General features: G+C 57.0%; 2 protein-coding genes across 2 annotated transcripts; one reads left to right on the forward strand and one right to left on the reverse strand.

Annotated features, from left to right (window-relative positions):
* Positions 1 to 492: 492 nt before the first annotated feature.
* On the forward strand, positions 493 to 11,600 carry LOC119102839 (amino acid transporter ANT1). The gene is made up of 11 exons (XM_037226294.1): positions 493 to 672; positions 1,775 to 1,894; positions 2,093 to 2,239; positions 2,531 to 2,660; positions 3,305 to 3,370; positions 3,735 to 3,882; positions 4,552 to 4,702; positions 7,252 to 7,396; positions 8,906 to 9,084; positions 9,447 to 9,598; positions 9,894 to 11,600. Exons 2-11 carry the CDS (start codon positions 1,775 to 1,777, stop codon positions 10,315 to 10,317), a joined length of 1,662 nt encoding a protein of 553 aa, XP_037082189.1. The 5' UTR covers positions 493 to 672; the 3' UTR covers positions 10,318 to 11,600.
* A 437-nt stretch (positions 11,601 to 12,037) lies between these two features.
* Positions 12,038 to 14,140, reverse strand: LOC119102850 (uncharacterized; the record flags this gene model as incomplete). The annotated part of the gene is given in 1 exon segment (XM_037226305.1): positions 12,038 to 14,140. A coding segment is annotated over 1 exon segment (154 nt), but the record flags the coding sequence as incomplete, so codon positions are not given.
* Positions 14,141 to 15,876: the final 1,736 nt, after the last annotated feature.

Raw genomic sequence — 15,876 nt, forward strand, 5'->3', positions numbered from 1 at the left:
AACGCATGTTTTAACCGTATCCATCGCAACGACCATTTATGATCTATCGTGCTCTCTGGTTACACTTGACTGAGGTCAAAGATTTTGTGTGCATTCTTCATAATTTGACATGACCTTCTGAAAAGTATCTTCACTTTTCACATACGGAGTATGAGAGTTGAAGATCCTAGGGGGAAGCCAACTTCTCCCCGGCCGGGCGCGATTGTGTCACGCCCCCGGCCGGCAGCAGGTGAAAGGCACTTTATCTAGACTTCCGCACTAATTCAATTTGCCAAACGTAAAGTAAACACAACTGAATGGCTACCTCCAACCCGAAGGACTGAAAAATCATTTATGAACCTTGTATTATAAACTACACGGCCTTGTACGCGGCGGAGGCAACCTTGCCTCCTCCGATTACAACATCAGCTGAATCCGTCAGTCGTGCGTCACGCCGGTTGCGCCGCCAGCTGTACAGCAAGGCCCGATGTGGCAGTCGTGGGGCGCATGAAGAGGCCGCGGGAGGGGGGACCGCAGTTGCGGAGAGGGCAGCGTGTCAGATTAGCGGGGAGGTGGAGACACGGCTAAGGCCGTATATGCGCGGCCGGCTGTCAGCTGGTATCATCCACCTCGCTGGAGGGAGGGCCGGGGGCGCGACCCGCGGCGTAGAGGTCCGTTGACCCCGTGGAAAAGGTGTGTGCGGCTGGCGTTGCGGTTTCTTCAGCCCCAGATTAGCGTAGAAATACGTTACAGCATCGAATCAGAATACTGAAGTACTTCACAGAGTCGGAGAGGTGTCATTTTCGAGAAAACTAACATTAAAATCTTGAAAATCCACAGCTTATGGTCCACCAGCCTCATGTGTTATGCGCCATATTCGTAAATTTTGAGCGGTGCCTTGTCTAACAGACTTGTTACCAAGTTACCCACCATATTGAACCCTATTGCTAATTGTAGACTGGCTGCTCAGACCAGTATTCACCAGCCTCATGTAGCATGCTCCATATGTAGCCACTCTCTCAATGCATGATGGCTTGATTTCAGGCATTTGTGGGTTACCTGCTGCTTGGACAACTGGCATTGTAATTACCCGAAATGCTGTGGGGACTTTGTGTGTTTGTATGAGTGTGAGCGTAAACACGTACCATTATCATTCTTAGTTAGTAAGTAGCATGTTTGTGAATAGTATTGGTGTTCTCTTTCATTTCAATGTGTTTACTCTCACTTTCATTTTCACTTTCACTCTTCCACATTCACTTTTCTTTGGTTTGACCATGCAAACCACTGTTGCATGTTAAGCTTTTGCCACCAAATTCTGCTGTTGACCAGGAATTGGTGATCAGATGTTGATCAGGCCTCACACAACAAGCACTGCTGAGTGTTGGGACTGATCCTATGAGTTAATGTAATTAAGAGGTTTGGACTTAATTTGGAAATTTGAGAGATAGAGCCTGTGTGAGTTGATGCATGTATCTCAGTGTTATGTCTATGTTATGGTGTTTGTTTACACAAGTTTTATTAGTTCTTAGTAACAAATACTGATGCACATTGTGCATTTATCCAGATAATGGTAAACATCCACATGAGTTCATCAGTCAAGATCACTGATTAAGGCCTCTGTAAACAGGCATGTAAGTTGGTCTGAATTTGTAGATAAGTAAACCCCAGTGTTTCACATTATCAATAATATCAGCTTTGAGTGTTCAATGTGTTGACAGGTTGACTGTTTGTTTTAGTGTCTCTTTAATTTTGTCAAAACTTTGTGTCTTGCTAATGCTGTACCTGCAACCCGCAGATGACGATGGGCGCTGGGAACTCAGGCTCGGGGGCCACTCATCCTCTGAAGATTGTTGCCAACATCTTTATCTCCTTCATTGGTGCAGGAGTGTTAGGTCTACCATATGCTTTCAAGGAGGTATGTTTTTACTCTGCTTTGTTTGTCAATATATGCATGTGCTCAACTGGCATGATCAACATTGCATTCTGTGCTTCAGTAGTTAATTTGTGTGTATGCAAGATGCCAATGCATCTTGTGTTAAGATGTAAACTGATTTTGTTATGCAATGCCAACAAGTTTGCCACTTCTCATTGCTATGTGCACTCTTCCTTGCAGGCTGGTTTGGCAGAAGGAATCCTGATAATGGTGACAGTTGGCTATGTCTCCATCCGTGCCATGTTCCTCATCATTGACTGCAAGTACTTGCTGCTGCAAAAACGTGCCCCAGGAAAGGCTGCTGTCAAAAGCTATATGAAGAGCAATGTAAGCCAAATAGACATGAGCATGTCACAGGGTGGAATGCCTCCAGGGGCTCCTGGGTCCGTGGTCATTGTTGAATCATGATAAAGCTATGAGTCTCTTTCAGTGATAGAGCCCTTCCCATGCAGAGGTTTTGTGAAGATCAAGAGAGAAATAGCTTTGGTATGCTTCATGTCTGCACAGTCCAAGTCCATCTTTGAAACTTAAGTCGCGTAGCTGCGTACCATCGTACGTTTGTCTTTTCTTGTAGAGAATCCGAAGTGTTCGCGTTAATGGCTGCCCGGTCGCCGCCAGGTTTCCCTGAAGAATGGCTCGGTGGAGCTGAAGCTGCCTCTGCTGAAGGGCGAGGACGCCGCGCAAGACGACGAAGAGGATGATAAGATCGTCGTCGACACCACTCACGAGATCACATACGGTGATCTGGGTATGTGCGTCAGTCCGTGATGCGCCTCGACAGGGAACCCGGTGCCTCAGTCCGTGACCCGCCTCGACACGGGACCCGGTGCCTCGGTCCGTGACCCGCCTCGACACGGGACCCAGTGCCTCAGTCTGTGATGCGCCTCGACACGGGACCCGGTGCCTCAGTCCGTGACCCGCCTCGACACGGGACCCAGTGCCTCAGTCTGTGATGCGCCACGACACGGGATCCAGTGCCTCAGTCCGTGATACGCCTCGACACGGGACCCAGTGCCTCAGTCCGTGACCGGCACCTCCTACACCGTCGGCGGTCACAGCATGCGCTGCGGGGCGTGCGGCGTGGAATGACTATGCTCGGGGCTGGCTGTTTGCGAGGCTCCCCGGCTACTGGGCGGGATCGCGCCCCCTGCCCTGTCACGGACGCGTGCGGTGTCGTGACTGATGTCGCCTGCCCGACGACCGACGCCTCCAGCGTGTCTGGGAGGTGGGCCGCCGCACGCGGTGTTTCGGCTCAGGCCATTTCCTGTGTCGCTGGCTTACACGGACCCGCAGGCTGACGGTGCCGCGCGGTCCTGTTATGTTGCCACGCCGATCCATCTGACCGTCAGCCCCGGCCCCGGTCCGCTGACCGCCTGCTCTTGGTTCCGGCAGGCTTCTACGCATTCGGGTCGAAGGGCCGCTGGCTGGTGGATGCCACAGTCGTGGTCTCACAGATAGGTGGGTGCACATCATGTCGGTTGGACAGGCTGATGCTTAGACTTTTGAGTGATTCAGCCGTGCAACAGTTCCTGCATCAACTGACAATTATTGAGCCTCAGCAACAGGCTGGACGCCTTCTGGCCGGACAGTGTCACCGGACTGTCATGGGAGCTAGGGAAGACCTACCCAGTGCAGCCGATAAACGACGTATCGTAAAACTAAGAACTCAGCATATCGTATCATTAAACTTAAAATTCAGCATATCATCTATCATCAAGCATACATCATAGCAAAGCCCAAGGGATAAATGCAGCCAACAACCTCATGTTTCATCTTGTCCACTACTTGTCTATGACAGGCTGATAATGTTTGGTATTTACAGGATTCTGCTGCGCATACCTGATATTCATATCGGAGAACCTCTCCACGTACATATCGGGAGTCACCACGGGTCAGTGGCTCATCCTCTTCCTGCCTCCGCTATACCTGCTCTGCCTGCTGCGGAAGCTGGAGAAGCTCGCCATCTTCAGGTGGGGGCTCCGTTTGCACGTCCACGGTCAGCCGTCAGACGTGGTGACGGGCGTGGTCGTATAGATGTCATCAGCACTAATCTTAGCTAAAACACTGTTTTCTCTTGTTTCATACTGTGTCGTCAGCTGCCCGCGCCTTTTGGCACGCCCGTGTCGGGCTGCACACAGCCCGTCCCGTGTCTGTGTGTGCTGTGTGGTGACCCCCGGGGTATGGCGAGCGCCCAGCGTGCCGGGCGTGCAGTGGGGTCCGGTCCTGACTTCTCGTCCCGGTGGTCGGTCCCGGCCTGCTCGTGTGTCGCTGATCGGTGGGCGGCGTCCGTCCGCTGGAGCGGTCCCGGCCTGCTCGTGTGCTTGCTGATCGGTGGGCGGCGTCCGTCCGCTGAAGCGGTCCCGGCCTGCGCGTTGATCGGTGTGCGGCGTCCGTCCGGTGGAGCGGTTCCGGCCTGCGCGTGTGCTGCTGATCGGTGGGCGGCGTCCGTCCGCTGGAGCAGTCTCGGCCTGCGCGTGTGCTGCTGATCGGTGGGCGGCGTCCGTCCGCTGGAGCAATCTCGGCCTGCGCGTGTGCTGCTGATCGGTGGGCGGCGTCCGTCCGCTGGAGCGGTCCCGGCCTGCGCGTGTGCTGCTGGTTGGTGGGCGGCGCCTGTCCGCTGACCGTCCCTGTCGCTGCAGCGTGTTCGCCCAGCTCTCTACCATCATGGCGTTCGCCGTCGTCTTCTGGTTCGACTTCGAGCACTACTACGTGATGGAGCGCTTCCATCCGCGCGAGTTCTCCGACAACGGCTTCCCGTTCTTCTTCGCCATCGCCATCTACTGTTACGAGGTGAGCGTGGCTCCGACCCCCGAGCTGGGGTGGGGGGAACTGGGCGGTGACAAGGCGCGAGCAGCGGGCCAGCCGAAGCCGTGTGCGTGCCGAGCCGGGATGGACGGAGTGCCGTCGACCCGTGGGGATCAGTTTAGTTTGACCGCGGTCAAACACGGACGCCCCCCTCCCCTGACATGGTGACAGCTGGATGCGCTGACTCCGTCACGCGTCAGACATCTATAGAGGGGAGGGACATCGGGATTTTTACGAATTGCTATCTGCGCAACGTGTTAGACGTCAAGTTTCGCAATGCCGCGATATGACGGAGCCAGCGCTCCAAAGTTCATCCAGTTGCTTCGACGATAACGTGGCTAGTAATGGATGCTATCAGGCTTTTTGGCCTCCGGCGGGCTGTTCACACACATTCGCGGGCTGTTAATCCGCTTATTGCCCATTGGTCCCGAGCCCTGACATTCCGGCCCGTCTCCCGCCGGCTCGGTGCGGACGGGCCGATCCTGGACAAAGGGCAGACGCAGCACAGTGAATTGTGCGTCGGGGGCAGCAGAATGGAAAACATATCGCCATCCTTGCCGCCCGCATGATCGCATACTGCTTCACTGGACGGATGCCATGACTGGACCAACAGACTTCCCGTGGTCTGGGGTCTGTTGCTCCTCCCGGCAGTGACAGAGGTGATTGACCACTGACCCGGTGCTGGGCGTGGGCTCGCAGGTCACGAACGGAGCCTGCTCGCCTCGGGTCTTGGTCTCCAGCGCCGGGGCCGGCTCTCGCGCGTGTGCGTCGGCGGCTTGTCAAAACATGCTGCGACGTGTGCATGTCTTGACAAATGTCCGTGGCGTGCACGTGTATGCCCGTGGCGTGCACGAGATGGACTCGACAGACAAACAGACGAAACCTTGCGTGATGTTCCGAGGGACGGATTTGGTTAGAGCTGCGCCGACGACAGCGCCCGGCCAGCTGTGCCGACCCCGGCGTAACAGGCGGACGGCACCTCGCCGCGCCTGCCTCCCAGCGGCCGTGGGTCGGTCCCTCGCTGGAGCGGGCCCGCCCGGCCAGCTGTGTCGACCCCCGGCGTAACAGCGGACCGCCACCTCGCCGCGCCTGCCTCCCAGCGGCCGGCTGTGACCACGCCCACAGCTTTTAACGCCGCCGGCTGCTGACTCAGTCCACAGGTGGTCGGACGTTGTCTGGTCGGGGCATCGGCGTGGGCTAGTAAGTTTCGCCGCTGGCGAGAAGGCCGGGTAACCTTCGGACGCTATGGTTTAGAATGTATGTGTCGGCTTATCCCAGCTTTTAACGCCGCCTGCCGCTGACTCAGTCCACAGGTGGTCGGGCGCTGTCTGGTTGGGGCATCGGTGTGGGTTAGTAAGTTTCGCCGCTGGCGAGAAGGCCGGATGACCTTCGGACACTATGGTTTGGAATGTGTGCGTCGGCTTATCCCAGCTTTTTATTCATAAATGGAAATGATGTGATGACTCTACTGAGAAGTGGCCAGAGTATGGTCAGTGAAGGCGGTCCCCGGAGCTGCAGCCGTACGCAACATTGCGCTCCAGAGAGGTTGCTGGGATGGCGACTGCAGCAACTGTGGAGGTCAGCAGTACGACGTAACTGTCGAGGTAGGCGTTAGGTCACCGGGTCCCGTCCACTGTAGGTCGCGATGGTTACTCCATGCGTAGTCCCAGACTGGCATGGGTCTGATCTCGGCCCGACTCTGACTCTGACAGTGCTGCCGCTTCGCCACACAGGGTCGCAGTTGGGCCACGGCGGGCGGCTCCGTGCGTCTATCTGCCGCTGTAAGCCGTGTCCTTGCTTGTATCGTTATTGCCCGGACAATCTGCCGGCCGTCGGGGGGGGGGGGGGGGGGGGGGTGGGGGGAGTAATTGCTGCTCGGTGGCGTTGGCGGCCCGTCTGATAGGAGATCGATACTCCGAATACGCCGAGACATCAGACAGACCGCCGCCCACCGACTGCACATGGGGCGGTGGTGATGCTACCCTGGCCAGACCGCCGCCCACCGACTGCGCGTGGGGCGGTGGTGATGCTGCCCTGGCCAGACCGCCGCCCACCGACTGCGCGTGGGGCGGTGGTGATGCTGCCCTGGCCAGACCGCCGCCCACCGACTGCGCGTGGGGCGGTGGTGATGCTGCCCTGACCAGACCGCCGCCCACCGACTGCGCGTGGGGCGGTGGTGATGCTGCCCTGGCCAGACTGGCGCCCAACGACTGCGCGTGGGGCGGTGGTGATGCTGCCCTGGCCAGACCGCCGCCCACCGGCTGCGGCGGTGGTGATGGGGCGGTGGTGATGCTCTGAATGCTGTGATACGGTGAGCGTTGTTCTGAAGGCCCGGAACGCAGCTCTGCTCGCAGCGAATGTGGCGCAGCGGCGTCTCATCCTTCCATGTGATACACACCAGTCCAGGGGCCTTGTACGACCTTATGAAGAGGGTGGACCACAGCCCGCCTTAATGCCTCAGCGAAGTGTCAGGTGGATGCTGTCCTAACCGTACGTGACGCCCGGAGAGGTGCTGACCCGGTCCGTGTCGGCAGGGTGCCGGCATGATCCTCTCGCTGGAGAACTCGCTGGCTGAGCACGTGCGACCCAAGTTCAAGATGATCTTCGGCCGCACGATGGCGTTCGTGACGGGCCTGTACGTGGTGTTCGGCTGCTCCGGCTACATCTCGTTCGGCCCCGGTGAGTGCCATCGCGCCCTGGTCGCATGACAACGCCTCCAACACGGTCCACCGGACGGGAACTCATCGTGTATGCACAGCGTGATGTGAGTTGGGGCAGTCACGCAGGACGCCGCTCAAAATATTCAGTAAGGGAGCGGTGCCCGACAACCTCCGAAACTATTTACGAGGCTGTGCACTAGCCATAGGTGATGCGCCTTATATAAGGCTGTGCTGCCTGCATGTTTACCGTTACAGTGGGCTTGTAATATTCGTTCGCTGCATACAGTGATATCGGTCAATCTGTTGGCACTGCATGTGATGTGGAACAGCTGCTGGCCGCTTGAAGCCGGAGGATATCGGCCTACTCTTTCATATCCTTGGAAGGCAGTGCTGTTATGTGACCTACCGACCCGCTTCTGCGGCCTGACCCCGATGGCTGTCGTGTGACCTTCGCAGTCCTGTCCACAGGCGGACCCTGTCCTCTTTCCTCGGCCCCGCCGCGGCCCAGCTCGCCGGTGGTTGCTCTTCCGCCGCCGGGCGGGGCGCCGTTTCGCCGGTCGTCCCCGCTGCCAGGTGGCGTTCCGTCACACCTGTCACGCGTGACGTGACGTGACGTGACGTGGCGTAACGTGACGTAACGTGACAGGTCCGTCGCGGCCTGTCACGGGACGCGCCAGACCCATCACCTGCCACGGACCCCTCCGAACCGTTCGGTGTCCTGCCCGACCTTGCGCTCCTTTTCGACACCTTCTCCCTCCCCCTCCCCATTTACGCTGAGCCATTCGCCTCGCCTCCTTGTTAAAGAGGTGTACGTGTCACTTTTTGAAACCGCTTTCAAATACACGTGTCTGACCCAGATGGCGAATAATTTCGTTCTGAAAGCAGTATAACCACCAAGCATGGCTGTGTTTGTCTGTTTTACGCCAAGCACGTCATTTTCCGAATCTGTTGATATTTCTGGCTTTGACGAACATGTCACATGCATTTCTCTTCCTTGGAGCGGCCAACGTATAGCGTTGCCGCTGACTAACCCTTGCCTGACGGTCGCTATGTTTAGACGTCTCTGTTGATGTGACTGATGGCGATGCCCGACTCCGCCTCGCTGGAGAGAGCGGCATTTCAGAGCGTGCCGCCTTGGATGCGGTACAAGTATCCCCTCCGACCGTGTGTGCGTGTGTCCCCCTTTGACCGCGTATGCGTGTCACATCTCCTCCGACCGTGTGTGCATGTCTCCCCCTTTGGCCGTGTGTGCGTGTCACATCTCCTCTGACCGTGTATACATACCCCCTCCCCCTCTGGCAGGGTGTACGTCACCCCCTTTGACCACGTGTGCGTGTCACATCTTTTCTGACCGTGTGTGCATGCCCCCCCCCCCCCCACCCTTTGGCAGTGTGCGCGTATCTCCCCCTTTGGCCGTGTGTGCGTGTCACATCTCTGACCGTGTGTGCTTGCCCCTCCCCCTGCCCGTGTGTGCGGTCTCCATTCTGACGGCGTCTTCGTCTCTCCTTGCGATGCCGGGCGGCTGCAGAGACGCGCGAGATCATCACCCTGAACCTGCCGGATAGCGACGGCGTCATCGACTTCGCCATGGTGGTCAAGTGCTGCCTCTGCTTCTCCCTCTTCTTCACCTACCCGCTTATGGTGTTCCCCGTGGTGACGATCATCGAGAAGCGGCTGCCGGCCAGCTACAACACCACCTTCCGAGGGGTCAGTGACCTCAGACGCCGGAGCGGCGCCGCGGCGCTTGAGGGGCGGGTCCGGCCGGATCCGGACTGCGGCGTCAGGGCTGCCGCTCTGTGGTCCGCCGCTGTGACCTCAGACGCCGGCCGGCGCCTGCGCGCCGGGTCGGGCTGGATCCGGACGCCGGCGTCAGGGGCGCCGCTCTGTGATCCGCCTCTGTGATTGACTGCCGATTTGGACACGTGTCAGTGCGTCGCTCCAAGCTGTGGTCATTTGTGTTGATAATGCGTTCAGTCCGGCCGTGTACAGTCGTGACGGTGCTCGGATCATCTAACGCGGACGCTCAGTGCGACTCTCAGTACGCTGAAGGGCCGTCTGCCGACCCGCAGAACGCGCTGCGCCTACTGCTGGTGCTGACCTCCGGCCTGGTGGTGGTGCTGATCCCCAACTTCGCCAACCTGATGGCCATCATCGGCGGCACGTGCTGCACCCTGCTGGCCTTCATACTGCCAGGCCTCTTCCACCTCAAGCTGCGCCGCAGGTTGGTGCGGCGGTCACGACCATTCGTTCACGTCACATCAGCCGTAAACCGCGCGGAGACGCTCTGGTGTGGAATCAGCGATGTTTAGTTGCTGAATCTCGAATTGATTGCTTCTGCTGTATTTTCCATGAGACGAAGCGAGCTTTCGTGTCGTTGTCTGTTGGAGTGGGCAGATTGCATCGCGTGTAAACAGTCTAGAGCGCGAAATAAAGGTGGCGTGCAGCGCTTCCAAGATAAGTTCAGCTCGCAAGAAATTGAGAGTCAACCTGCGTACACGTTTTGTTCCACGTTTTAGGTCGATATCGCCCCGAGAGAAGTATTTCGACATCTTCCTGATATGCATCGGCATGCTGGGTGCCGTCATCGCGACGTCGGATGCCATCTTTCGGATGTCGCAAGAGGCTGAGGTTCCGGCGCCTCCGCTGGAGGGCCTGACCCCGGGCGTGCAGGTATCTTGGTCTGCCGCGCCGGCAGGCAACGCGACTGCGGCGAGTCACCTGCCGCTGTCAGGCCCGATCACGGCTTCCGTCGCGACGTCGCCGCCGAACGACACGCTCTTAGCAGCGAACGGCACGCTCTTAGCAGCGAACGACACGCTCGCGGCTGCGGTGAACACGACTCTCGCGGCTGCCGTGAACGCGACTCTCGCGGCGGCCGTCAACGCCACGCTGGCGGCGGCCGACGCCGCCGGCGGCGCGCTACTGCCGGCCGTCAGCTGATACCGGAGCAGTGACGTCACGGCGGCCGGCCGGGCGGACGTCATGGGCTCGGTCGGCGCCTGGTGACGTGTGGGGTGCTGGCGGAGGGCTGTGCTGGTGCCAGGGTACTGCGCGGCACGCCGTGGCTCCAGCCGCCGCCGCCAGCGTGTGTCAGTATTGCAGACCGTGGGAGCGAACGGGGGGTCCATTGTGCGGGTTTATGGAGGGCGCGAGCGTCGCCGTGACTGTCATAATAATAGCTGCTGCTGCTGTGTGTGCGGTGAGCGCGGCCAGCTTTGTGAGTACCAACGCATAGTCAGAGGGGCTCCGTGCGGATGGCGTCGGCTCCTGGGCGGACGGCCGGCGGCAGACGACAGTTCCGGGCTCCTCCCATGGGCCTGGGCGGACGCCGAGTGGGCATTTCCGTAAAAGACACTTCCCGAATGCTGTGCGTGAGTGGCATTGGATTTAGGGTGCATGTTGAGCGGAACTTGTTGGTGGTACCGTGCGCATACCACTCGGGAAGAGCTACTTCAGTTTAACTGCCAGTTCGTCCTCCGGCAGCTTCGCCAGACATGACCATGGATGGGTCTTTCACACTTTGCAATATCATAACATGGCCGCCTGGCGCCAGGTTTGTCATCATTGAATCTGCCCTGACCAAATTCCCTCCCCATTTCTCTCTCCCTCCCTCGCTCCGTCCCTGGGACTCAAACTCAGGGCCAGTTGCCCTAGAGCCAAGCCCTCGCATCAGGAAACTCGGCCGAGACGGCATTTCCAGCGCTTGAGGGTCGGGCGTCGCCGCGTTCTCGTGCCAATGTGCGGCGGTCTGATCTGTGCCGCCGGCCACAGGGACGACATTGGTCGACATAGCTCAGTGTCACTGCCGCAGTCTTGGAATCGGTACCGTTCCCACGCCAGTGTACGGCACTCCGGGTGCGCCGTAAGGCTGAGGGTCCGCTCAGGGGCTGGGACGAACGCTGCTCTCGTGTAGTGTGCGAATGTTGGGCTGTTCTGAATGGTTGTGGCACGCTTCCCAGCGTTTGTTGTGATGGGACAGCAGGGTGCATTCCTTGAGGCCGCCTTCCACGCTCCTGTGCTGCTGAGTTCGAGCCGGAGCGAGATTATTTTACTACTCACTTGTTGTGATCTACCACGGAATAGTATTTTTGGAATAGTCTATTTTTGGGAGTGCGTTGGTCGTCCGCGGTGGTGTTGGGCGCCTGGTGCCGTTGGTGCTGACCCCGCTGCCCTGTGAGGGCTGGCCGCTGGTTGTCCTGCACTGCTCGCTGTCTGGAGGTCACTCGGCCTGGAGCGCCACCCGGGCGGCGCGCCGGCAGGGGCCGCACTCCTGCGCCACGCAGCGCCGTCTCCGGCGTGGGCCGGGCCGGGTCGTGCTGCTGCTCCCGGACGCTCGCGCCCGCAGCGGCTGCTGTCTGTGGGTGTGTGCTGGGCCGTCACTAAAAGGATGGAGCTGCGTCAGTTTCGAGCGCGGCAGTGACGCCGCCTGCGTTGGTCAGCTCATTTATAGACTATTTTAGTGAGTGACGTGCGAGTTGGGAGCGTCACCGGTCAGTGGCCCAGTGCCACGATGTGTGCGCGTGTGTGTGAAATGTAAGAGGCGTTTTTACAGCGAATGTTGGTGTTGGTTACTGTTTCTGAGGTATATTTAGCAATACAAGCAAAGCAAATTTGTTGTTTTTGGCCAGGCTTCTGCGAGATTGGAAAGCTTGTCAGGAAATTAGACTCCATCTCGTATATTTATGGTTTCGATCATGCGATTTTACGCGTAGAAATTGTACACTGCATACACGTCGCATGCGCACAACACCACAAGTACTTCCAAAACAGTATAATAAATAGCGCCCGCTCATGCATTCGCAGTGGGCTTCCTGCCAGACGTAACAAGTAACAAACGCAGGCCCACTAACAGGGCAAGTCAAAGCTAGATTACATCAGTAATGCCGCCGACACGTAACAACGACTGGCCGTCGTGACCTCAGCTGATCGTAGCTTGGCTTGCGTTTGAGCCCATAGCGCGAGGACGGCTCGGAGGGACCGCCCGACGGCAGGGCACACGCGTACTGCCACGGACGCCGTCCAGCCGCCATCGGTCGCCGCCACGGGCACCGTCCAGCCGCCATCGGTCGCTGCCAGGCGGCGGCAGCTGCTCGGTGGCTGGACGCACCGGCGCAGGCCCCGCCAACCAATCGGAGCACAGCCAGGCCCGATCGGCATTGGCGTCACAAAGCACGGATTCAGGCACGAATTTGTGTTTGTACACAATACAAACGCCGCACTCCTGCGTAAAACAATGCCACTGCCGTTAATACCAATTGCATTGCACTTTGCACGAACAACTGAATACGATGCCTGGGGACAATGGCGGCGGCTCATGCCAATTGCGAAGGGAATATGTTAAGCTGCGGGGAGACGGATTCTGACGTACGAAATATACTAATGTACTGCGCTGAATAAACCTAACCCGGTTCAGGAGTCATCTAGGCAAACGCGGCTGTGGCAGAAAAGCGGCACTATGTGGCGCTTTTATGTGGCGAAGAGCGACATTTTGAAACGCAGATGCTTTGAGGCTTGCGTGTGCCAAGTAAAGCACTATTATACGCTCCCAATGCTTATTCGCAGGGATGTCAGTAAAAGAACCACAACAAACGTGATTATTCTACTGTATCACTCCTTAAAGACCAAATGCTGATGAATAAGGGTGGCAGTGCAAGGCACGTGTCAGCCATGCTTCCAGTGCTCCAGGTTGGCTGCACCACAGGATTTTAAAAAGGGCCAGCTGATATCAACTGGGATGCCTGACTTCCCAAGTGAAAATGTCCTAAATGCGGCGAGTGCTCTAAAGCGTTACGGAAAAGGGAAAAATACGACCAAAGCCTTCAGTTGTCTTGGGTTAAGTCAGTCGGGCCAGGGGATGAAAGACGTTTTCTGCTGGATTTGAGTGTTCAGCCATCCAGGTAGAAAATAGAACGGGGTCCGACTACGAAGCTCAAATTTTCTACAAAGTAAGAATTTTAAAAGATTGTAAGTTCCTGACGCGCCTAGTCGCCACTTATCGCACCGCCGTCTGCACTGCACCCTGCGGGCGGGGCCTGTGCGGATGGGCCCTATGCGGACGGGCCCACCAGGATGGGCCCTATGGGGACGGGCCCATCCGGGTGGGGCCTACGCGGACGGGACGCCAGTCATGAGAGTCCGTCACGAGCCGCTCCGGCCCGCCACGAGCACGGCGCCACACAGACAGGCGGAGCCGTATGCGCCCGACACACACGGATCATTACACGAGCCCGGCCAACGTGCCCAGCGCACCACATCTCCACAATCTCACGCGCCACCACGGTCTCGGCGTCACTGTCAGTCCTTAACAAACACACGCGCACACAACGTTAGTGCGACGCTGAGCAACTAAGTAAGGGGACACCCGGTGCCTGAATCCGTGGTCATCGCAATCCAGCGACGCGCACTTGAACTGTGACGTCGACAGATCAGATGCCCATTGCCCACCGCTCCACTTCGGCGATTATGCCCATGATGCCGGAGCACAGCTCGGCACGCGGCGCTCGGCCGCCGCGCTGCCGCAGGGGCTCGGCGCCCCGTGAGTCGGTGCGGGACCGAGGCGCGACCGGGCCCTCTTCCCTCCGCCGGGCGCCGGCCGCCGCCGTGTCAGCGTCAGTACGGCGACTCGATGCTGATGAACTTGGAGATGTACAGCATGATGTCCATGATGGAGAAGTCGCACTCATACTCGTCCTTGCACTCCTTGTCCTTGTTGGTGACGCCGAAGAGGGCGGCCTTTTGGCGCGGCCCTGGGTAGCCATCAGGCCTGGCGGACAAGGTAGAGCTCAGTCAGCCGCATAATCACAGGGCAAAGCTCAGTCAGCCGCACAAGCACGCAGCAGAGCTCAGTCAACCGCACAAACACGGGACAGAGCTTAGTCAACCGCACAAACACAGGGCAAAGCTCAGTCAACCGCACAAACACATGGCAGAGCTTAGTCAGCCGCACAGACAGGGTGTGGGCATGATACGTTGGCTTGCATCACCAAGTAGAGCGTAGGCTAGCCATCACTATCACCCAGCTGCATCGGTGCTAGCCATCACTATCACCCAGGCGGCTGGGTGATAGTGATGGCTAGCACCGATGCTTTCAGGCCGCCGCCGTGTATCGAGGGGCGCCGTCCTCGTGCTGGCGTCCGACCGTCGGGACGTTGTTGAGCTCTCCCAGCGGAGCGCGAGACGACTCGGAAGTGTGCATGCCGGGGAAGGGGGAGGAGACCGCGAGGGACGCCTATCCCGGGCATATCCCAGGATACCGTCACTGAAATTAGGCCTCATCCTAAGATGCAATGGTTAAGAAGAAAACAGCAATTGTAATGTATTTGTGTGTAATATATATATATATATATATATATATATATATATATATTTATATTGTGTGTGTGTGTGTGTTTGTGCGCGCGCGTGTGCTTAAAAATTTATTTTTCACATGCATGACATATCTTTAGAGACCTTCCATCAGCAATACAACTATCGTGTGAAGCAGTTGCCCCAGAAGGCGAGGTCGTAGATAACATTTTCAGACATTTCTCTCACTAGGTTGACCTTTTGCTGCACCTCGCTGCAAGGTTGAGACTTCGGATCTGCCTGACGCTCCAGCTTCAGCGCTCGCTACGGCTGGAGTCCCAATCTCGAGCAATGCAATAAAAACGACTGACGTTTTATCATCGGAGAGGGGTTGATACTACACGTGTCAGATGGAGCTCAGCAAGTGTGATGAGTTATAGAGGGCATCCTTTTCTTCATACAATTTACTGCTTGAACGGGACAATGTTAACAACCATTTGTGAGCTGGTGGTGAAAGCCAAACACCTGCGATATGACATTCTCGCCAAGATTCAAAGCTGACACGAATAGTGTCACCTGACTTCGATCTCCGTGATGAGTGCGTGTGCCATGGTTAGTGTTGGACATGGCTTGGTGTGTTCATAACCGGAACATAAAAGACAGATGTTTGGTATAACAAATATGGGGAATAATGAGTCCCAACAACGAATATCACAAGACCAGCGCTGTTTAAATGAACATACGGGACGTTGGTAATTTTACGTGCGTTACGCAAAGCGGCAGAAATGAATTCTTGCCTCGTCAAGTAGTGCTCTAAATATTGACTTTGGTAACATCATCATTGCTAACCTTTCTGGTGCTTGCTGAACATACGTAGCATAAGTTGCATTTATGTATAGCATAATTATGAGTTACTGACTCAACTTCACTCACCGTTCCTGATGGGAGGAAGAGTTCTACTCAGGTAGAAACACATTCAAACGTATAGGTTTATGCATGATGTATAAATCATACAATAAACTGATGTATACGCATCGTTGTTTTTAGGGTACTGGGCCAGGCGCGATTTGACAAATAATTCGGTGATCTGCATTCTGTGTGATCATTATGTGATCAAGTTCGCGACTGTCTTCTTCATGACTTCAGAGGAAATCTAAATCAGGTTTTGCGGAGTTCTAACAGCAAAAGCTCTCGGGAGGTCCCGGAATGTGAACT

The sequence above is a fragment of the Pollicipes pollicipes genome, unplaced genomic scaffold (genome assembly GCF_011947565.3).
Source record: "Pollicipes pollicipes isolate AB1234 unplaced genomic scaffold, Ppol_2.1 Scaffold_2555;HRSCAF=2994_pilon_pilon_pilon, whole genome shotgun sequence".
Taxonomy (NCBI): domain Eukaryota; kingdom Metazoa; phylum Arthropoda; class Thecostraca; order Pollicipedomorpha; family Pollicipedidae; genus Pollicipes; species Pollicipes pollicipes.

Excerpts from the sequence above, each read along its gene's own strand:
- LOC119102839 (XM_037226294.1), top strand. The coding sequence starts at position 1,775 with ATGACGATGGGCGCTGGGAACTCAGGCTCGGGGGCCACTCATCCTCTG. Across the intron at positions 3,883-4,551 it reads GAGAAGCTCGCCATCTTCAG|CGTGTTCGCCCAGCTCTCTA; the intron begins GTGGGGGCTCCG and ends CTGTCGCTGCAG. Across the intron at positions 7,397-8,905 it reads CTACATCTCGTTCGGCCCCG|AGACGCGCGAGATCATCACC; the intron begins GTGAGTGCCATC and ends GGGCGGCTGCAG.